A 23,731-nucleotide genomic window follows, 5' to 3' on the forward strand; every position below is an offset into this window, starting at 1 on the left:
GTGACTCTGCTTTATCTAAAAGAAAAAAAAACCCTGACACCTTCTGTACCCTGCACAAGTCTTACAACCATGTGTCTTTAGAGTCCTGGGCTACGACAAAATGGCCGCCGGACGAGCATGCGCGCGGGCCGCCGGGTGGCCATGTTGGATTCTGGCGGAAGAGAGGCGTGGAACGCACAGGCAGGAAAAAGCCTGTGTGCGTGCCACGTGGCGGAAGTGGGCGGGGCGCTCCCAAAGGAGGGGAAATGGCTTCTTATGGAAAGGGGAGAAGTTGCTGGTCAGTATTGGTGTCCCTCCATAGAAGAGTGCACACTCCATACAACCCTCTGTGTGCATTCTATATACATATATTATGTGTCTGTTTATTATATATATATTGTGTTACATGTTTATATATTGTGTATATAGTATAGGGCTGTACATTGTACCCTATGTATATACATTGTATTATATTTATTTTATTTATTTATTTCAGGTACTTATATAGCGCCGTCAATTTACGCAGCGCTTTACATATATATATTATACATTCACATCAGTCCCTATACCCTCAAGGAGCTTACAATCTAAGGTCCCTAACTCACATTCATACCTATACTAGGGCCGATTTAGACAGGATCCAGTTAACCTACCAGCATGTCTTTGGAGTGTGGGAGGAAACCGGAGTACCCGGAGGAAACCCACGCAGACACAGGGAGAACATGCAAACTCCAGGCAGGTAGTGTCGTGGTCGGGATTCGAACCAGCGACCCTTCTTACTGCTAGGCGAGATATGTGTATATATATTATATAGATGTGTACATATGTTGTATTATATATTGTTTATATACTATATTATAGTATTCTATGTATATACATTGTATATATTATATTATATGGGTGTACACTGTATATACATAGTGTTATATGTGTATTTATTGTATATATTATATTATAGTTTGGTACAATGTATTATCTGTATATACATTATGTTTTATATATATATATATATATATATATATATATATATATATATATATATATATATAATGTTATTGTTATATACTATATTATAGTATTCTATGTATATACATTGTATTATATATATATTATATGGGTGAACACTGTATATACATAGTGATATATATATATATATATATATATATATATATATGTGTGTGTGTGTGTGTGTGTGTGTGTGTGTGTGTGTGTGTGTGTGTGTGTGTGTGTGTGTGTGTGTATAAATATATACACACACACACAAAACTTATTTGGTTCAGATGGTGACAAGCGTGTGTGGCGGCAACCAGGTGAGGAGTACAAAGACAAGTGTGTCTTGTCTACAGTCAAGCATGGTGGTGGGAGTGTCATGGTCTGGGGCTGCATGAGTGCTGCCGGCACTGGGGGGCTACAGATCATTGAGGGAACCATGAATGCCAACATGTACTGTGACCTACTGAAGCAGAGCATGATCCCCTCCCTTCAGAGACTGGGCCGCAGGGCAGTATTCCAACATGATAACGGCCCCAAACACACCTCCAAGACGACCACTGCCTTGCTAAAGAAGCTGAGGGTAAAGGTGATGGACTGGCCAAGCATGTCTCCAGACCTAAACCCTATTGATCTATTGATCCTCTATTGGTGGAGGAGCACAAGGTCTCTAACATCCACTATCTCTGTGATGTCGTCATGAAGGAGGGGAAGAGGACTCCAGTGGCAACCTGTGAAGCTCTGGTGACCTCCATGCCCAAGAGGGTTAGGGCAGTGCTGGAAAATAATGGTGGCCACACAAAATATTGACACTTTGGGTCTAATTTGGACATTTTCACTTAGGGGTGTACTGACTTTTGTTGCCAGCGGTTTAGACATTAGTGTCATTTCTTCAGTGTTGTCACATGAAAAGATAGAAGAAAAGATTTACAGAAATGTGAGGGGTGTACTTACTTTTGTGAGATACTGTGTGTGTAATATATATATTTATAAAACAGTCAGCTTCTCCCTGGTTTTTAGGTCAGCTAGGCTGTGAGCGTCGCATAAAAAGCCGAGGGCGGAACCGCTGGTAAAAGAATTATTACACAGGCCGCCTAATGATGGTACGGAGGACGGAAAAGAGTTGCATCATGGAAAGGATATTTGACCTCGCCCTGGAGATCATCTGCCTTCTGACCGGAGAGGTGAGGAGGATTCTGGGAGGTCACATGACACCACTCTTATCTCTATTAGTAAAACAGACCTGACCGGAGAGGTGAGGAGGATTCTGGGAGGTCACATGACATCACTCTTATCTCTATTAATAAAACACAGACCTGACCGGAGAGGTGAGGAGGATTCTGGGAGGTCACATGACATCACTCTTATCTCTATTAATAAAACACAGACCTGACCGGAGAGGTGGGGAGGATTCTGGGAGGTCACATGACATCACTCTTATCTCTATTAATAAAACACAGACCTGACCGGAGAGGTGAGGAGGATTCTGGGAGGTCACATGACATCACTCTTATCTCTATTAATAAAACACAGACCTGACCGGAGAGGTGAGGAGGATTCTGGGAGGTCACATGACATCACTCTTATCTCTATTAATAAAACACAGACCTGACCGGAGAGGTGAGGAGGATTCTGGGAGGTCACATGACATCACTCTTATCTCTATTAATAAAACACAGAGCTGACCGGAGAGGTGAGGAGGATTCTGGGAGGTCACATGACATCACTCTTATCTCTATTAATAAAACACAGACCTGACCGGAGAGGTGAGGAGGATTCTGGGAGGACACATGACATCACTCTTATCTCTATTAATAAAACACAGACCTGACCGGAGAGGTGAGGAGGATTCTGGGAGGACACATGCAGTGGCGTACCTAGCATATCTGGCACCCAAGGCTGATCATTTAAAAAAAAAAAAAATTAACCACCCTCGTCTATCCCAAGAAAGTGTAGGGGTCAGAAGTATGTAATGGAGAGACTGCAGGGCTTAGGGGTGCCTAACACAGAGAATGCAGGGTTCAGGAGTGTGTATCGCAGATAGTGCAGGAGTCATAGAGTGCTGGTCTCAGGAGTGCATAATATACACTCGCCTTGAGGCGATTTAGTTTGCATTTGTAGCGCTATACAAATCATTCATTCATTCATTCATACAGAATCCATGCGCCAGGAATGCGTAATGTACAGAATGCAGGGGTCAGGTGTGTGCAAAGCACAGAATATAGGGGTCATAAATGCATTGCGCAGGGGTCAGGAGTGTGTATCCACAGATTTCAGGAGCGAGGAGTGTATAACGCACAGAGTGCAGGAGTCAGGAGTGTGTATCCACAGATTTCAGGAGTGTATAATGCACAGAGTGCAGGGGTCAGAAGTATGTATCCACAGATTTCAGAAGTGAGGAGTGTATAACGTACAGGGTGCATGGGGTCAGGAGTATGTATTCACAGATTTCAGGAGTGAGGAGTGTATAACACACAGAGTGCAGGGGTCAGGAGTATGTATCCACAGATTTCAGGAGCATGGAGTGTATAACGTACAGAGTGCAGGGGTCAGGAGTATTTATCCACAGGTTTCAGGAGCGACGAGTGTATAACATACAGATTACAGGGGTCGGGAATGTGTATCCACAGATTTCAGGGGCACAGATTGCAGGGGTCAGGAGTGTATAATGCACAGAGTGCAGGGGTCAGGAGTGTATATCTACAAATTTCAGTGGCGAGGAGTGTATAACACACAAAGTGCAGAGGTCAGCAGTGTATATCCACAGATTTCAGGGGCAAGGAGTGTATAACACAGAGAGTGCAGGGGTCAGGAGTGTGTATCCACAGATTTCAGGGGTTAGGAGTGTATAATGCACAGAGTGCAGGGGTCAGGAGTGTATATCTACAAATTTCAGTGGCGAGGAGTGTATAACACACAAAGTGCAGGGGTCAGCAGTGTATATCCACAGATTTCAGGGGCAAGGAGTGTATAACACAGAGAGTGCAGGGGTCAGGAGTGTGTATCCACAGATTTCAGGGGCGAGGAGTGTATAAGGCACAGAGTGCAGAGGTCAGGAGTGTGTATCCACAAATTTCAGGGGCAAGGAGTGTATAACACACAGAGGGCAGGGGTCAGGAGGGTGTATCCACAGATTTCAGGGGCGAGGAGTATATAACACACAGAGTGCAGGGGTCAGCAGTGTATATCCACAGATTTCAGGGGCAAGGAGTGTATAACACACAGAGTGCAGGGGTCAGGAGTGTGTATTCACAGATTTCAGGGGTGAGGAGTGTATAAGGCACAGAGTGCAGGGGTCAGGAGTGTATATCCACAGATTTCAGGGGCGAGGAGTATATAACACACAGAGTGCAGGGGTCAGGAGTGTGTATCCACAGATTTCAGGGGCGAGGAGTGTATAACTTACAGAGTGCAGGGGTCAGGAGTATGTACCTGCACACCCTCTCCCCCCATGCATGCCATTGGTTGAGTGACATTGCTATTTCTGTTCCAATACAGAGTTTCCCTGCTGTGAAGAAGTTTGGTGACCACATGACAATCACAGTGCCTCCACTTCACTCCCTGACTCCGGAGAAACACAAGAAGCGAAAGATTCTAGAAGCCACCAACAAGATGATGGAGCTGCTGACAGGAGAGGTGAGCGGTGCCGGTGCCGGGAATTCTGGAACATTATCCAGTAACAGACAAGGGATGTGTCTGGATGGTGACTGTATCATTGTGTGTGTCAGGTTCCTATAAGGTGTCAGGATGTCACTGTCTATTTCTCCATGGAGGAGTGGGAGTATTTAGAAGGACACAAGGATCTCTACAAGGACGTCATGATGGAGGATCGGGAGATCCAACGGCACCAGCAGGTAGAAGCTTAACAACCGGTGCCATTTGTCTTTTTTAGACCATGCAACTTCTGCCTTGTTACTATTATTTTTTCTTATACATTCAGAGTGGAAGCCTGACTGATTTTAATGTTATTGTTAAAGAAGAAATTGACGATGAAGTAGATGAGAACGACGTCACAGAGGTGTTTTCAGAAGGGTGCAAAGATCTCGACAAGGACGTCATGATGGACAATCAGCCGCCCCTCACATCACCGGGTAAGAAGAGACTTTATTGTAAAGGAGAGAGCAGTACGGAGGGTCCACCTAGATCCCCCATCATCTGATAAACACATAGAAACAATGTATTCAGTCAGTGTGTGTGTTTCCTACAGATAGATCCAGTAATGGGAACCCACCAGAGAGATGTCCCCGTCCTCTGTATTCCCGGGATTCCACACTGGAAGATCACACCATCCCCCACCATCCTCAGGTAGGTGGGCCAGGGAGTCTCCAAAGTGATGGAAAACTCTTTGACCCGTTGGCATGATGGGCGGGGCTTACAATTTTCTAGTTAAGATGTTATTTTGTGGTTTTAGGTTGGGCTTGATATGAAAGATGAGCGTAAAGCAGAAGAAGAAAAGACGAATGCGATAGGCGATCGGCCGTCTACGGAGGAGGAGGTGATGATGGTGACAATTAAAGAGGAGGACTTTTCTTTGGATTTCGAGACAGGTAAACGATGGACTCAAAATAGTTATTTTTTTGATACTTCAGAGTAGGGAAGTAACACAGATCAGTCCTATCAAGCTGATGAATCTTTCTTTTTTGTGTTTAGCCTATGGGCACAGCATCAAAACCACCCCGGACCATTGTCTTTCCTTACTGCCATATCGTACAATGGAAGATGGTGGCTTCACACAAGACTATCGAGCGGAAAACCCCATCACCCCCAACACGAGACCTTGCAGGGCGGATGGATCTCCAGATTCCTATAACGCCAAAGACCCGAGCCGCAAATTTCCCACTCGGAAAGTCCATCCGGGACGTTACAATGCCTACAGAATAGCGGTTCCCTCTAATCCCGAGGAAGCCTCCCTCGGTCAAACAGACGCCACGCTCCACAAGGCCCGAGATCGAGGCAGTGAGATGTTTTCCTGTTCCGAATGCGGCAAATGCTTCACGTCCAAGTCCACCCTACGCGGCCACCAGAAGGTCCACACAGGCGAGCGGCCGTTCCCGTGCCTCGTGTGCGGGAAGCGCTTCTTGCGCAGGACTCACCTTAATGTCCACCAGACCACCCACATCGGCGACCGGCCGTTTAAATGCTCCGAGTGCGGCAGAGGCTTTGCTAAGAAGTCTGACCTGCAGACTCACGAGTTCACCCACTCGGGGGAGTTTCCTTTCTCCTGCTTTGAGTGCGGGAAAGGCTTCTCCCGGAAGTCCCACCTCCTGAGGCATCGGAGGTCCCACACAGGGGAGCGCCCTTTCTCTTGCCCAGACTGCGGGAAGTGCTTCGTGGACAGGTCGCAGCTCACCGCACACGAAAGGTTTCACACGGGGGAGAAGCCGTATTCCTGCTCGGAGTGCGGGAAGTGTTTCTCGGGTAAATCGGGGCTGAATAAACACTGGAAGGTCCACACGGGAGTGAAGCCGTACGCCTGCAGCCACTGCGGGAAGTGCTTCCGGGGCAAGTCGCAGCTCGTCCAGCACCTGAGAGGGCATGTGGGGGCCAAGCCTTACACGTGCTCCTACTGCGGGAAGAACTATGCGGTGGAGTCCCAGTTGATCGCTCACCAAAGGTCTCACACGGGGGAGAAGCCCTTTTCCTGCTCGGTGTGCGGCAAATGCTTCGGCCACAAGCCGACGCTGGTCAACCACATGAGGATCCACACAGGAGAGAAACCGCACTCGTGCTCGGAATGCAACAAGTGTTTCTCGCGCCACGCGGACTTGGTGGCACACCGGAGGACACACACGGGCGAGAGGCCCTTCCCTTGTTTGCTGTGTGGAAAAAGGTTCCAGAGGAAGACACAGCTTGTTAAACACACGCAGCAGCACAAAGAGGCTGAGGGTCCCGGAGGACAGAACGGGGATTCTGAAAGCGGGCGAACACCAGAGAGCTCGCAGCAGTGATAGGAGGCGGTGCGGGGAACGGTTCCAAAGCACTTGAAACACCTGAGAGCTCTTTGAACTGCTGTAGAGTCAAATCCAGATCTCCAAATGATTGGGGGCATCTAGATTACTTGAAATTTGGTGAACACCGGAGAGCTCTTGGAACTACTGTAGATTCAAATCCGGGTTAAGTGATTGGGTGTGTCTAGAGGATTAGAAATTTTGTGAACACTTGAGAGCTCTTGGAACTACCGTAGATTCAAATCCGGATCTCCAAGTGATTGGGGGCATCTAGAGGACGTGAAATTTGGTGAACACCGGAGAGCTCTTGGAACTACAGTAGATTCAAATCCGGATCTCCAAGTGATTGGGGGCATCTAGAGGACGTGAAATTTGGTGAACACCGGAGAGCTCTTGGAACTACCGTAGATTCATATCCGGGTTAAGTGATTGGGTGTGTCTAGAGGATTAGAAATTTTGTGAACACCTGAGAGCTCTTGGAACTGCTGTAGAGCCAGATCCGGATCTCCAAGTGATTGGGTGCATCTGGAGGACGTGAAATTTGGTGAACACCGGAGAGCTCTTGGAACTACCGTAGATTCAAATCTGGGTTAAGTGATTGGGTGTGTCTAGAGGATTAGAAATTTCGTGAACACCTGAGAGCTCTTGGAACTGTCGTAGAGCCAGGTCCGGATCTCCAAGCGATTGGGGGCATCTAGAAGCTCTGAAGTTCGCATCTGAGATCTCACAACACAGAGAAGTTGTTTGTGCACCCGGGAAAGGCTTCCCCTGGACACCCCATTGACTGCACCATAGAGATCATATTGAACTGACTGGAGTAGTGTTTGTAAGTGCCCCTCCATTAGGCCCATGCTGACCGCCTGTTAGAGGTGATATATGAGCGATGCACGTGGGTGTCAGGTCTTAGCCATACGTTCCTGAACACTAAGAGGTCTATGAGTTCTTCGAGTGTCACAAGAATTTGCCCAGCCTACAGAATTGTTCCCCGCATTTTCTCTGGTAGGATTATTTCCTTTGATCGTCAGCTCCATCTAGTGGCCAAAATGCTGTATTTTTTTTTTCTGATTGAGCTGTTTCGGGGGAAAAAAGCACCGCCTTTTGGCCACTAGACGGAGCTGTCAGTCAGAAAATAATCATATTAGAGAAAATACAGGAAAAATTGGTGCAGGCTGAGCGAATGCTTGTGACATTCGTCCAACAAATGTAGTCCCGAGCACCTACAAGACTGTGAAAAGCCTCTGGGCTATTTGCTAAGCATTGACACCTCTCGTCCCGGCTCTACTCTGCCAGGAGGCGGTAAACACTGGCCAGGTAGCACAGGGAGCATCAAGGGACCCTAATCAGGATGAGCCTCTTAGTAAAGATAATAGAGGGCAATTTATGGACTGATAAACAGGGCAGTTTCTGTGCTTTGCTCCCCTACTCCTCCTTTCCCACGGCCCCATTATTGGTGTCAGTGGGAGGAAAAGTGTCCCATCATTGGTGTCAGTGGGTGGAATAGTGCCCCATCATTGGTGTCAGTGGGAGGAAAAGTGTCCCATCATTGGTGTCAGTGGGAGGCATAGTGTCCCATCATTGGTATCAGTGGGAGGCATAGTGCCCCATCATTGGTATCAGTAGGAGGCATAGTGCCCCATCATTGGTATCAGTGGGAGGAATAGTGCCCCATCATTGGAGTCAGTGGGAGGAAAAGTGCCCCATCATTAGTGTCAGTGGGAGGAATAGCAACCCATTATTGGTGTCAGTGGGAGATATAGTGCCCCATCATTGGTGTCAGTGGGAGGAAGAGTGCCCCATCATTGGTGTCAGTGGGAGGAACAGTGTCCCATCATTGGTGTCAGTGGGAGGAATAGTGCCCCATCATTGGTATCAGTGGGAGGAATAGTGCCCCATCATTGGTGTTAATGGGAGGAATAGTGCACCATCATTGGTGTCAGTGGGAAATATAGTGCCCCGTCATTGATGTCAGTGGGAGGAATAGTATTCCATCATTGGTGTCAGTGGGAGGCATAGTGCCCCATCATTAGTGTCAGTGGGAGGAATAGTGCCCCACCATTGGTATCAGTGGGAGGAATGGTGCCCAATCATTGGTGTCAGTGGGAGGAATAGTGCCCCATTATTGGTGTCAGTGGGAGATGTAGTACCCCGTCATTGGTGTCAGTGGGAGGAAGAGTGCCCCATCATTAGTGCTTCAAATCAGTATTAATGGTTCGGTATTCATGAGAGAAATTTTATCCAAGGGAAATTCCCAAAACATGACCTGTTAGGGGAATTGAGGACCAAGGTTGGGAACCACTGCTCCAAAAAAAATCCCAACATTTAGCCCTTGCCCTGTAGAGGGGACCCACTGCAAGGGTGACTTTCTTCTCCAGACCAGAATTCAGCTTTGAGGGATTGCTGGTGGTCTTCTATATATGTCTGGGCTCCTCCAAACTCCAATAGCCCCCTATGTGATAGCATATATATATATATATATATATATATATATATATATATATATATATACTGTGACAGATTCTCTTTAATGAGACCTCGGGGGTCTATTAGACCCTTAAACCTTGTCCTTCCAGGGTTCTTACTAACCAGGAAAGATTGGTGAACATCCATTCACTGGCCTCCTCCCTCTCTACCCATCAACATCTGCCATGTAGGTCCCAGGTCTGTGGGTGGGATAGTGAAGCCCAGGATTCATGTAGGGAGGGGGCGGAGTCACATGGGGAGGTGAAGGAGCCCACCTTAAGATTCCTCCTCATTAGACATGTGAACATCCATTCGCTGGTCTCTTTCCTCTCTAACCATCAACACCTGCCATGTGGGTCTTGGTTCTGTTAGTGGGATAGTGGAGCTCAGAATACATGTTGGGAGGGGGGAGGGAGGTGTCACATAGGGAGCTGGAGCAACCATCTTAAGATTCCCCCTCATTGGACATTTTTGGAATCCCCCCCCCCCCCCCCATCCTATGCTCTAGTTCCTTTTCCTTCCACCCTTATATCACTACAGGGCTAAGCAGTGACGTTGTTTTAAACCTGACAACTCCTGGTGTTTACAGAGCTCAATAACTCAAGCAGAAAATGTTCACCCACGACTCATCCCCCTCCCTGCTCTGTATGGCTCTCTGAGTCATTTCAATTAGAGAGAGAAAGTCTAATAACCTATTAATTAAAAAATTGAACCCGGTGACGGGGGAAAATGAAAAAACGAAACAGCCTGATTCTGGCAAAGTGCAGAAACTGCTGGGTTTTTACTGTATCTGTCCGCCATTGTGTGTACTGGAAGGGGGGAGGGGTGTTGGTGGTTTGTGCTGGAGGTGGCTCTGTTTCTCTATCACGTATATCGGTTTGAGCTTTAGGTATCTTCTGTGTCTTCCATCTTCACGTCTGGTAGATCCTACAATGAACTGGAAATAAAGAGATCATATGAAAAACAAATAATGGAATGGAGTCATTTTTTGGGGGGTGGGGTGTAGCCTTTAAAAAAGATAAGTGCCCATTAGTAAGATCCCGGAAATGTCTCTGAGGCCTCGTTGCAGGCTTAAATGGAGCTTAACTACCTGAGATCTCGCTGGATAGGCTGGTGATGCAGCCTGGAGCTCACTGGTGCCCCCTGGGAAGACTACATCACCAGGGCCTTCTAGAGAAATCTCTAGTGGCCTCAACAGGGGGCACCAGCGAGCTCCAGGCTACATCACCAGTTCCTGAGAAGACCAGAAAGTGGGAATCCAGTGGAGGTAAGTAATAGAAAAGATTATTGTCCTCAATAAGTGGGGTTCCCACCATCCCTGTTGTCCCCATTATGAGGGGTTCTCACCATCCCTGCTGTCCTCATTATGAGGGGTTCTCACCATCCCTACTGTGTCCATTATGAGGGGTTCCCACCATCCCTGCTGTCCCCATTATGATGGGTTCTCACCATCCCCGCTGTCCTCATTATGAGGGGTTCCCACCATCCCTACTGTGTCCGTTATGAGGGGTTCCCACCATCCATGCTGTCCAGTTAATGATGGGTTCCCACTTCCCACCATCCCTGCTGTCCCCATTATCAGGAGTTCCTACCATCCTTGCTGTCCCCATTATAAGAGGTTCTCACCATCCCTGCTGTCTGTTATGTTGGGTACGCACCATCCCTGCTGTCCCCATTATAAAGGGGTTCCCACCATCCCTGCTCTCTTTATGAGGGGTTCCCACCATCCTTGCTGTGTCTATCATGATGGGTTCCCACCATCCCTGCTGTCCCCATTATGAGGGGTTCCCACCATCCCCGCTGTTTCCATAATGAGATGTTCTCACCATCCCTACTGTTCCCATTATGAGGGGTTCTCACCATCCCTGCTGTCCAATTAATGATGGGTTCCCACCATCCCTGATGTCCCCATTATGAGGGGTTCCCACCATCCCTGATGTCCCCATTATGAGGGGTTCCCACCATCCCTGCTGTCCAATTAATGATGGGTTCCCACCATCCCTGCTGTCCCCATTATGAGGGGTTCCCACCATCTCTGCTGTCCAGTTAATGATGGGTTCCCACCATCTCTGCTGTGTCCATTACGAGGGGTTCCCACCATCCCTTCTGTCTCCATTATGAGGGGTTCTCACCATCCCCGCTGTTTCCATAATGAGATGTTCTCACCATCCCTGCTGTTCCCATTATGAGGGGTTCCCACCATCCCTTCTGTCTCCATTATGAGGGGTTCTCACCATCCCCGCTGTTTCCATAATGAGATGTTCTCACCATCCCTGCTGTTCCCATTATGAGGGGTTCCCACCATCCCTGATGTCCCCATTATCAGGAGTTCCTACCATCCCTGCTGTCCCCATTATAAGAGGTTCTCACCATCCCTGCTGTCCCCATTATAAAGGGGTTCCCACCATCCCTGCTCTCTTTATGAGGGGTTCTCACCATCCTTGCTGTGTCCATTATCAGGGGTTCCCACCATCCCTGCTGTCCTGATTATGAGAGGCTCTCACCATCTCTGCTGTCCCCATTATGATGAGTTCCCACCATTCCTACTGTCTCCATTATGAGGGGTTCCCACCATCCCTGATGTCCCCATTATGAGGGGTTCCCATCATCCCTGCTGTCCTTATTATGAGGGGTTCCCACCATCCCTGCTGTCCCCATTATGAGGGGTTCTCACCATCCCTGCTGTCCTTATTATGAGGGGTTCCCACCATCCCTGCTGTCCCCATAATGAGGGGTTCCCACCATCCCTGCTGTTCTCATTACTAGAGGTTCCCACTATCTCTGTTGTGTAAATTATAAGAGGTTCTCACCATCCCTTCTGTCTGTTATGAGGAGTTCCCACCATCCCTGTTCTCATTATGAGAGATTCCCACCATCCCTGCTGTCCACATAATAAGGGATTCCTACCATCCCTTCCTGTGTCCATCATGATGGGTTATTCTCACCATCCCTGCTGTCCCCATTATGAGTTATTCTCACCATCCCTGCTGTTTCCATTTTCAAGAGTTCCCAACATCCCTACTGTCCTCATTATGAGGGGTTCTCATCATCTCTGCTGTTCTCATTACTAAGGGTTCCCCACTATCTCTGTTGTGTATATTATGAGGTTCTCACCATCCCTTCTGTCTGTTATGAGGAGTTCCCCACCATCCCTGTTCTCATTATGAGAGATTCCCACCATCCCTGCTGTCCACATAATAAGGGGTTCCTACCATCCTTCCTGTGTCCATCATGAGGGGTTCCCACCATCCCTGCTGTCCCCATTATAAAGGGGTTCCCACCATCGATGCTCTCCTCTTTATGAGAGATTCATACCATCCTGGTGTCCAGATAATGAGTGTCCACCATGATGGGTTCCCACCATCCCTACTGTGTCCATCATGAAGGGTTCCCACCATCCCTGCTGTGTCCATCATGATGGGTTCCCACCATCCCTACTGTGTCCATCATGATGGGTTCCCACCATCCCTACTGTGTCCATCATGATGGGTTCCCACCATCCCTGCTGTGTCCATCATGATGGGTTCCCACCACCCCTGCTGTGTCCATCGTGATGGGTTCTTCTCACCATCCCTGCTGTGTCCATCATGATGGGTTCTCACCATCCCTACTGTGTCCATCATGATGGGTTCTTCTCACCATCCCTGCTGTGTCCATCATGATGGGTTCTCACCATCCCTTACTGTGTCCATCATGATGGGTTCTCACTATCCCTGCTGTCAGCCAGACCAAAAAAAAAAAATCAAACACAAGAACACGCATTTTAACATCAAAGGGATGGATCGCTCAGTCTTTTTCCACCATCAATCATTTATGTTCCTACAGGTCTATTTATTTTCCCTGTTGCAGATTCTGTGCTTTGTACTACGCCTCAGACTACGTCAGCGCTCTATAACAGCGGTTCTCAACCTCGGTCCTCAAGTATCCCCCCAACAGGCCATGTTTTGGGAATTTCTCTTAGATAAAATAGCTGTCCAAATGACCAAGCCATTGATTCTGATTTAAAGCACCTGTGCAAGATAAAGGAAAACCTTTAAACATGGCTTGTTGGGGGGTACGTGAGGACTGAGGTTGAGAACCACTGATCTATAAGACAATCCTATTGATAATAAACCGATAAACAATCGATCTGTCATCGGAGAAGGTGAAGTTAAAACGATTTGTAGAACACCGGACAAGCCAAGTGTAGATAAGTAGTTGGGATGTGACTGTTATAGAAATAGAGAGATCTTTGTGCATAAAATGTGAGGACTTCCTAAACATCAGAAAAGGACTTCCTAAACATCAGAAGAGGACAACCTTGTGTAGATACATTGTAACACCAGGAGCCATGCTGCCCTCCCCCACCCCCTGCTAAACTACACTTCCCAGAATCCTTTGCTCCTCCTCCCACCCTCCCTCTGAATGTCACTGTGTCATCAAACAAAGCCCGGATCACCGAGAGGGAGAGAGGTATGTATCCAGAGGCGTGAGCCTCATCCCTATCCTGCACGCCGTTCTCCGTCTCCCCCCTCCCCCCTGTGACGTCTAGCGCCATTCTTTTCTACGGTCACATTTTGACATTGTTTCCTTCTGGAAGTTTCTGGATTGGAGCACAGCGGCAACGTTTTTTTTTTTTCGATGGTCCCCTCTTTTTAGTGGACGCGGTTTAGAGGGTGCGTAATAAATCCAGTGCCTTGCAAAAGTATTCACACCCAGGCCCCCCCCCCCCCCCCGCTTGGCATTTTTCGTGTTTTGTTGCCTCGCAACCTGGAATTAACATGGATTGTTTGAGGATTTGCGTCATTTAAATTTACAGAACATGCCCACAACTTTGAAGATGTAGGTTTCTTTTATTGTGAAGCAAACCACAAATAGGACAAAATAACAGAAAAAGTCAATGTGCATAACTATTCACCCCCCTAAAGTCAATACTTTGTAGAGCCACCTTTTGCGGCTATCACAGCTCCAATTCGCTTTGGATAAGTCTCCATGACAGACTTTCTCAACATGGAGGAACCCTTGAAATAACCTTTCGGTCTCGGGGAACCCCTGTTAAAAGTGTCTATATCTACAACTCATGATACATTGGTGTGATGGTCAGTGGAAGTGTGCTTCTTACATCTGTGGTCTTCTGGAAGAATCCCCCCCCCCCTCCAAAGGTAGCTAAAACGATCACTGGTGTAGCTGGGAAGTTATCTGAGAGGCAAAAATTGGTCATTGCTCGAGGAACCCCTATGAACCAATGGAGGAACCCTAGGGTTCCACGGAATCCTGGTTGAGAAACCCTGCTCTATGAGCTTGCCACATCTTACCACTGGGATTTTGCCCATTCCTCCCTGCAAAAACTGCTCCAGCTCCTTCAAGTTGGATGGTTTGTGCTTGTGAACAGCAATCTTTTAAGTATGACCACAGATTTTTTATTGGATTGAGGTCTGGGCTTTGACTAGGCCATTCCAAAAACATTTACATGTTTCCCCTCAAGTGTTGCTTTAGCAGTGTGTTTGGGGGTCATTGTCCTGCTGGAAGGTGAACCTCCGTCCTAGCCTCAAATCACGCACAGAGTGGTATGGGTTTTGCTCAAGAATATCCCTGTATTTAGCACCATCCATCTTTCCCTCAACTCTGACCAGTTTCCCAGTGCCACTGCTGAAAAACATACCCACAGCATGATGCTGCCACCACCATGTTTCACAGTGGGGATGGTATTCTTTGGGTGATGTGATGTGTTGGGTTTGCGCCAGACACAGCATTTTCTTTGATGGCCAAAAAGTTCAATTTTAGTCTCATCAGACCAGAGCACCTTCCTCCATACATTTTGGGAGTCTCCCACATGCCTTTTCGCAAACTCAAAATGTGCTATTTTGTTTTTTGATGAAAGTAATGGCTTTTTTCTGGCCACTCTGCCCCAACTCTAAGGAGCGTACGGCATATTGTCATCCTATGTACAGATACTCCAGTCTCTGCTGTGGAACTCTGCAGCTCCTCCAGGGTTGCCTTAGGTCTCTGTGCTGCCTCTGATTAATGCCCTCCTTGCCTGGTCCAGGAGTTTTGGTGTGCGGACGTCTCTTGGCAGGTTTGCTGTTGTGCCATGTTCTTTCCATTTGGTTATGATAGATTTGATGGTGCTCCTAGGGATCATCAAAGATTTGGATATTTTTTTTATAACCTAAACCTGACTTGTACTTCCTAAACAACATTGTCCCTTACTTGTTTGGAGAGTTCCTTGGTCTTCATGGCAGTGTTTGGTTAGTGGTGCCTCTTGATTAGGTGTTGCAGCCTCTGGGGCCTTTCAAAAAGGTGTGTGTATATGTAATGACAGATCATGTGACACTTAGATTGCACACAGGTGGACATCATTTCACTAATTATGTGACTTCTGAAGGTAATTGGTTGCACCAGAGCTTTTTATGGGCTTCATAACAAAGGGGGTGAATACATACGCACATGCCAATTATCATTTTTTTTATTTCTAAAAAAATTGTTTTATGTATATATTTTTCTAATTTTACTTCACCAACTTAGACTATTGTGTTCTGATCCATCACATATAATTCAGATTATAAAAACATTGAACTTAAGGCTGTAATGTAACAAATAAGGTAAAAAGCCAAGGGGGGTGAATACTTTTGCAAGGCACTGTAGTGCTTTAAAAAGTCGGTGGGGAATAAAATATGAGGGAAACCTGACCACACATGATCTAGATCTGTCTTCATCATCTGTGACCGGTCACTACTCCAGCTGTAGTAAGCATTTCCACCTCTTGCAGAGGCTCCTCCAACACATTGGAACCTCTCTGTGGTCATCTAGAAGGCATTCCTTTACTTGCTTTGCGGAAAGGGAGAGACCATTCATCTGTATGTACCAGCTTCTTATTGGCCATCACCCACTCTGAAAGACAGAGAGGGAGATCATCCTAACTATGCATGACCTAGACTTGTCCCAATCATGTGTAATGGGTTACTACTCCAGCTATGGTGAGCTCTTCCAGTAAACGAGCTCTTGCAGAGGTTCTTCCAACACCTTGGAACCTCTCTGTGGTCATCTAGAAGTTATTCCTTTTGCTTTTTGGGGAACAGGAAAGACCACTCCCCTGTACATACCAGGTTCTTATTGTTTACCTCCCTCTCCAAAAGATGGAGAGGGAAATCATGCTGACCACACATGACCTAGACCTGTCCCAATCTTTTTTGACTGGTTACTACTCCAGTTGTGGTGAGCTCTTCCAGTATAAGAGTTCTTGCAGAGGTTCTACCAACACCTTGGAGCCTCTCTGCGGTCATCTAGAACTTATTCCTTTTGCTGCTTTGGGGAGCGGGACAGACCACTCCTCTGCATGTTCTAGGTTCTTATTGCACGTCCCCTTCTCCAAAAGAGAGGGAACTCATCCTGACAACGCATGACCTAGACTTGTCTTAATCATCTGTGATGGGTCACTACTCCAGCTGTGGTAAGCATTTCCACCTCTTGCGGAGGTCCCTCTAACACCTTGGAACCTCTCTGTGGTCATCTAGAAGTCATTCCATTTGCTGCTGTGGGGAAAAGGACAGGCCACTCCTTTGCACGTTCCAGCTACTTATTGCCTATCACCCTCTCCGAAAGACAGAGAGGGAAATCATCCTGACCATGCATGACCTAGACTTGTCCCCATCATATGTAATGGGTTACTACTACAGTCGTGGTGAGTGTGTCCACCATCAGAAGAGCTCTTGTAAAGGTTCTTGCAACACCATGGAACCTTTTTGTGACCATCTAGAATTAATTATTTCCTGCATTAGGAAATAGAATGGTCCACTTATATGTGCTCTTATCGCCCATTCTCTCTGAAAGATGTCCCGTGACCGTCCATTGTCCAATTAGACCGTTGTAGGCAGTTTTCACTCATTATGACTATGCAATAATAATCTGATGTTGAGAAGGAACTTCTATGGAGCTCATCCCAGATTTGCTGTCCCACGAATCTGCAGATTGGTTCAGAACTGGCCACTGGGACAGGACGTGAGGGGATATCCCTCTGACACAGATCTGACGAGATTCTCACACTTCCCCAATTTTCTAAAATCAAATGGTTATTGCTGTCCATTTCTTTATTGAGGTCATTGCCCCACCTTATCTGCCCAGAAAATTAGAGGGGTAAAAAATGCCCAACAGGAGCAAAACTTCACAGAGAGATGCAAAAACATTTTTTAATTTGTAACATTTACTGTATATGTACCCAGGAGGCAGCGGGGCACAAGACTCCCACCTTGACTGGACACCACACTCCAAGTCCTCGAGATGGACAACAACCGGAGTTATGTGACAGAAAAGATATTAAACCTCACACTGGAGATCATCTACCTGCTGTCTGGAGAGGTGAGGAGGATTCTGGGAGGTCACATGACATCACTCTTATCCCTATTAATAAAACACAGACCTGACCGGAGAGGTGAGATGGATTCTGGGAGGTCACATGACATCACTCTTATCTCTATTAATAAAACACAAACCTGACCGGAGAGGTGAGGAGGATTCTGGGAGGTCACATGACATCACTCTTATCCCTGTTAATAAAACAAAGACCTGACCCGAGAGGTGAGGAGGATTCTGGGAGGTCACATGACATCACTCTTATCTCTAATAATAAAACACAGTCCTGACTGGGGAGATGAGGAGGATTCTGGGTTGGGTCGGGCGGAGGGGTGACATATTTCTGAGAGGTGAGGCGGATCCTGGGTTGGGTGGGGAGGTCACATATTCCGGAGAGGTCATATGGTATGGGTAACCATATTTATATGTTCCCTTCTTTCTTGATTTTTTTAGGATTATATGATTATGAAAAAGTCAGGCGAATGTGTTACACGTGTAAAATATTTGTCGGGAGGACAAAACTCCACCATGGATCACACAGCTGAAAAGAATAAGGAGCTAAAGATTCTAGAACTCACCAACAGGATTATTGAGCTGCTGAAAAGAGAGCGTTGGGGATATTTAGAAGATGGTAAAGACCTCCATAAGGCTGTGAAGACTGAAAATTGCCAAACCTTTCCATCACCGGGTAAGAGGAGACTTTATTGTAAAGGAGAGAGCAGTATGGAGGGTCCACTTAGATCCCCCATCATCTGATAAACACATAGAAACAATGTATTCAGTCAGTGTGTGTGTTTCCTACAGATGGATCCAGTACTGTGAATCCACCAGAGAGATGTCCCCGTTCTCTGTATTCTCAGGATTCTACACGGGAAGATCACACCATCCCTCAGGTAGGTGGAACACCAGCTTGTCAAACTTGGAGTTCCTGTATGCTGTAGGTCACAATTCATTGCTGTTAAAATTTGTCATCTTAGAGTGAACTTCTTCTTGATATTAAAGTAGAAGATATAGAGGAGGAAGAAAAAGAGGCCCATTCGGTGGTCTATAAACCATGTAAGGCTGAGGACATTCCTTTGGAGATTGGCACAGGTGAGCAATGAATGTGACTTTACGATTCGTCTTGTTTCATCTTCACAACAATACCCAGCTGCTCATTCATCTTTCATTTTAAACATTTGAAGTCTTGTTGGGGAGTTTGTTGCCCTTACAACTTTTCATGGTGTGCCACCTGTTGCATGAATTGATTAATTCCATACATTAGAACCGAGTATAGGTCCCCAAAGTCCTTCATTGGTGATAAAATGTATACATCCTTCTTGTTTAGTCAGTGACGTGTGCTGATGATTTTGCCATTCTTGAGTCTTGTCCATCTCAGAAAAACCTCTGATGGAGTCCTTCACCTCTGAATTTCTTTTACCTGTCACAACCTTAGAAGGCCAAATGTATTATCTGCATTCACTTACAACTCAAAAACACTCTCTGGAATCTCTTGCCTTCTTGCACGCTTCCAGTATTCACACACATATAACTGAAGTTATCATCTTCTGATAAGATAATGGTATTGGTAACAGAAGTTCAACCTCAGTGCCCAAATTGCTGACATCTGACCTAATGACCAGGTGGCATCTATCATAGCTACATAAGTGGCAATGACAAATGTTGTCTTGCAGATGAGTCCTCATCATAAGTAGAACATCTCCCCATCTTAATGCCAAAATTATATTCTTTTGTAGGCTTTACCAACTTAACAGATTTTTCCTGATATTTTATATGCGCACAGTTAACGCAAATTTACTGGTTGTAGTTCAACATGGGCTCCAACAAGGTTCCAAAAGTCAAGTTTATGGGATCATTCATTAAGAGTGGTCAAAAAGAGTATCTTGGTCTTTCTTGTGAAGCTCCAAGGTCCTCAAGTTCATCCACAGGTCACCAACTTGTTGCGTGAAATAAGACTTTTAGTGTAATCTAGTGATTGAACTCCCAACTTGTCCTACAGTGCCAGTGTAGACTCCTCTCTATAGCTGTTTTGGACTTAATCACGCCTGTACAAGAGTAAAACCAAATGGTAAGGGGTCCAAACACCACAATTTACCAGTCCCTGAGAACTTTCTGAGTACGATGTTTTAATGTCACCAATTTTTTCTAGCAGCAAAAGACAGTTGGTCTTCTTCTCTTCCCTATTGACAGTTGATCATCTTCTTTTCCCCATTGACAGTTGGTCATCTTCTCTTCCCAAAAAACAGTTGGTCTTCTTTTCTTCCCAAATGACAGCTGGTCTTCTTCTCTTCCCAAATGACAGTTGTTCTTCTCTTCCCAAATGACAGTTGGTCTTCTTCTCTTTTCAAATAGCAGTTGGTCTTTTTTCTTTTTCCAGCAGATGGAGTTAACATGGAGAACCGCTCTGAAGCACGGCCCTTCTTATCTTCAGAGTGTAAGACAGAAGATGAAGTCACACAAGAGTCTTCAGAAGAAAACCACTTTACCACAAATCTACATCAGGGACTTCACAGTATGAATAGATTATCAGATTCCTCAAAACCTGAAGAAGAACCTTCCCCTGTTATATCAAACACCATCACCTCAGATGTCCATCACAAAGAAGAAATATCCCAGGATCCCTCTCACCCCAGGGAGTCTTCTCTCAGCAGGTCATTGGGTTGGAACAAAGGCCTTCAACATTGTGACTCTGATAAAAGTGTAAAGCCGACTCAGCAGATTACCCTGATAGAGAGGCCCTTTGCTTGTCCAGAGTGTGGCAAGCGCTTCGCCCAGAAACCAGACCTGGAGGAGCACCAGAAGATTCATACCATTGAGCGTCCCTTTCCTTGCTCTGAGTGCTGGAGGAGCTTCTCCCACAAGTCGGACCTTGTCCGCCACCGTCGAACCCACACCGGGGAGCGGCCTTTTACCTGCTCAGAGTGTGGCAAATGCTTTGCCCAGAAATCAGTCCTTAATCAGCACCACAGAGTCCACAATGGCGAAAGGCCATTTCCCTGCGACTACTGCGGGAAGTGCTTCAGCCAGAAGTCCATCCTCACCAAGCACCTAAGGACTCACACGGGCGAGCGCCCTTTCCCTTGCACCGAGTGCGGCAAATCTTTCTCCCGGAAGTCCATCCTCGTGGCGCACCAGCGCTTTCACTCCCAGGAAAAGCCCTTTCCTTGTCCCGAGTGCGGGAAGTATTTCCGCCACAAGTCCCACCTCGCCGAGCACCGCAAGATTCACACGGGCGAGAAACCTTTCCCATGCTCCGAATGCGGCAAGTGTTTCCGGTTCAAGTCAGACCTGGTCCGGCATCTCAGGATCCACTCAGGCCTGAGGCCTTACCCCTGCCCGGAGTGCGGGAAGTGCTTCAAGCACCGATCTGACCTCACCATCCACCAGAGGATTCACAGAGACGTCAAACCTTTCCCGTGCACGACCTGTGGCAAAACCTTTGCACAGAAGGCCAACCTTCTCAACCATCAGAGAACTCACACTCACTGAAAAAGGGAAAACTTTATTTGTAGGGTGTTTCATCCAAAGAAGACAACTCCTGGCCAAAACACAATTCACAAAGCAACCTGTAAAATAAAAACAATAGGAGACTGACCTTCAGCTGCTAGGAGGTGGTCTGTAAACCCTATCCTCCATTGCAGACACTGCTGTAGGTCAGGGTCCAAAGAAAACCCCAAAAATGGGCTAAGTTTATGTAAGCTACTGGTGGTGATGTGACCTCGGCTCTGTTACACCACAGTGACGACGAATGTTATCCGGCAACTCTGTGTACTCCAAAGTTCAAGTCTTTATTGGGTAAATGTAAAATACATAGTAGAAATTACTAACGCGTTTCGGCCCTAGTGGCCTTACTCATATGAGTAAGGCCACTAGCCGCTTGAAGACCAGGCCTATTCTGACACTTTTTGTTTTACAAGTAAAAATCTGCATTGTTTTTGCTAGAAAATTACTTAGAGCCCCCAAACATTATATATATATATATATATATATATATATATATATATATATATATATATATATATATTAGCAGAAACCCTAGAGAATAAAATAATATCCTGGCGGCACTCCCAGACCAGATACTGGGTTCCCCGATCAATGGGGAGAGCCCAGAAGAGCGGCAATGGGTGGCAGGAGGGAAGGGGGGTCCCCTCCCTTACCGCCTGTAAGAGCAATCCAGCGACTAATCAGCCACTAGGATCCCTTTTTAGATGAAAAAGCATTACCTGCTGTAAAATAATAAAAAATACAGGGGTTATGCCCTACAGCTGCAGCCCTAACACCAGTATAACCACTTGAAGCCAGTCAGGTACATGTACGTGGCTAGGGACGAAACGCGTTCGAAGTTTATACTATCTATTTGACATGTAGCCAATAAAGACTTGAACTTTGGAGTACACCGAGTTGCCGGCTAGCATTTGTCATTGCACTGGTCTTCAGCTGCAGACTACTTTATAAAGCAGTAGAGCTCGGGTATTGTATCAAGTGACTTTACTGCACAGTAATGCCTTGTCCGGGGGATTCTGGGATATCAGGAATGTCTATAGAGCCAAAGCAGTGTGATGGCTTAGCAGTCTGAGATCTTGCCTTTTGCATGCACTGGGGCCCTGGGAGCAGCTTCCACCAGGGCCTTGCACAGGTTAGTCCCGTGTTTTTGTGAGGCCTCTAGGTCAAATGGTTTGGTCCATTTTTGGTCCTACTGTCCATGTGTGTCAGTATTACCACGGTGGGGACCTTACATTGCAAGCTCCTCTGGGGCAAAGACTGTGCTTCCACTATCCCTACGTGGGGACTGTGGAATGTGTTGGTTCAACATATAAATACATTAAATTTTAATAAATACATTTTGGTAAACTACAGAACTAGTGGTTTAATCCTTTATTATTATCCTAATGATCCCAAGGCCTGGAGCATCTCCGAGCGATGCACACCAAAGTTCTTGAATCGCTTCTCATCTGCAGTCTGTAGAGTAACATTTTCAGGGGCGCCTCCCCGTGCAGAGAGAATATTAATCTTTGCTCCTCATTACATAGCTAAGGGTATGCACAGGTGTAAGTCCCAGTTTTCAGATGGCACTGTATATGACAGAGGTTTCCAAACTTTCTAAACAAAGGGCCAGTTTACTGTCCTTCAGACTGTTTGGGGGGAGGTAGACTATGGCAATTAGGAGTAGAAAAGGTTCCAATGTCAGTGGGAAAAAAAAATGCCCCATCTTTGGTGTCAGTGGGAGGACTTATGCCCCATACTTGGTGTCCTTTGGGATTGTGTCCTTTTCATTTGTGTCATTGGGCCTTATTGTTGGTGTCATTGGGAGAAATTGTGCGCTATCATTGGTGTCATTGGAAGGAATTTTGCCTCATTATTGGTGTCGTTGGGAGAAATTGTGCCCCTTCAATGGGATCAGTGGGGGAAGGGGGGGTTGGGGGGTGGAATTATGCCCCATTGCTCCCTATTTTGTATCAGTGAATGGAAATAGTGCCCCAAGGGCCAGATAAAAGCAAGCAAAGGGCCGCATTTGGCCCCCAGGCCGCAGTTTGGAGACCACTGGTCTAGGAAATCTGTGGTCTTGAATAGTGACTGGGAACCATCACATGATCACCTTCAAGTCCTTACCAAATTATAGAATTTTTTTAAAATGGCAAATTAGTTTAGATACTGGCAGTACTAAATTTCTTCTGAGCATTCAAGCATCAACCACCCCTGGTTATCAAAGGGTTGAGGTCTTCCAGGAATTCTGCCTCCATAACTCTAATATTGAGTTCGGGCATTTAGGTGTTCCTCAGTCAGAACTGATTTGAAATGTAACGATTCCTTTTAATTTCCTTCCAAGTTAATGGGTGAGAACCTTCTCATAGGATGTTGGGACTGTCCCTCATAAAGTGTGTAGGGTGGCAGGACGGTCCTTTCTGGTGTGTGTGAGGTGGCAGAACTGGCCCCCATAGTAAGTGCAGTGTTGGATGTCTAGGCTGCCCCCCCCCCATGGTGTGTGCAGAGTACTGGGAATGTCCTTCCTGGTGTGTGCAGAATGT

General features: G+C 46.5%; 2 protein-coding genes across 6 annotated transcripts in view; both read left to right on the forward strand.

Moving 5' to 3' along the window:
* LOC141105079 (uncharacterized) overlaps nt 1–23,731 on the forward strand; it is a 222,784-nt gene continuing 199,053 nt past the window's right edge. The window contains exons 1-8 of one of the 3 annotated variants that reach the window (XM_073594920.1): nt 2–277; nt 1,990–2,153; nt 4,468–4,605; nt 4,698–4,823; nt 4,910–5,060; nt 5,177–5,274; nt 5,381–5,516; nt 5,620–10,358. In XM_073594920.1, the coding sequence (XP_073451021.1) occupies nt 2,067–2,153; nt 4,468–4,605; nt 4,698–4,823; nt 4,910–5,060; nt 5,177–5,274; nt 5,381–5,516; nt 5,620–6,917 (2,034 nt within the window). In that variant the 5' untranslated portion in view covers nt 2–277; nt 1,990–2,066 and the 3' untranslated portion in view covers nt 6,918–10,358. Of the gene's footprint in view, nt 278–1,989; nt 2,154–4,467; nt 4,606–4,697; nt 4,824–4,909; nt 5,061–5,176; nt 5,275–5,380; nt 5,517–5,619; nt 10,359–23,731 lie in introns of those variants that run through there. The other 2 variants (XM_073594919.1, XM_073594921.1) reach the window with 2 other exon arrangements.
* LOC141105121 (uncharacterized) lies at nt 13,726–22,564 on the forward strand. 3 transcript variants are annotated; one of them, XM_073594992.1, is made up of 6 exons: nt 13,726–13,829; nt 17,576–17,711; nt 18,159–18,393; nt 18,510–18,598; nt 18,683–18,797; nt 20,083–22,564. In XM_073594992.1, the coding sequence occupies exons 2-6, from the start codon at nt 17,634–17,636 to the stop codon at nt 21,192–21,194; spliced, it is 1,629 nt and encodes a 542-aa protein (XP_073451093.1). In that variant the 5' UTR covers nt 13,726–13,829; nt 17,576–17,633; the 3' UTR covers nt 21,195–22,564. The 3 variants fall into 3 exon arrangements, with proteins under 3 accessions (XP_073451093.1, XP_073451095.1, XP_073451094.1); XM_073594994.1 differs by having other exon boundaries at nt 20,086–22,564; XM_073594993.1 differs by lacking the exon at nt 13,726–13,829 and adding an exon at nt 13,881–14,032.

The sequence above is a fragment of the Aquarana catesbeiana genome, linkage group LG08, assembly GCF_042186555.1.
Source record: "Aquarana catesbeiana isolate 2022-GZ linkage group LG08, ASM4218655v1, whole genome shotgun sequence".
NCBI lineage: Eukaryota > Metazoa > Chordata > Amphibia > Anura > Ranidae > Aquarana > Aquarana catesbeiana.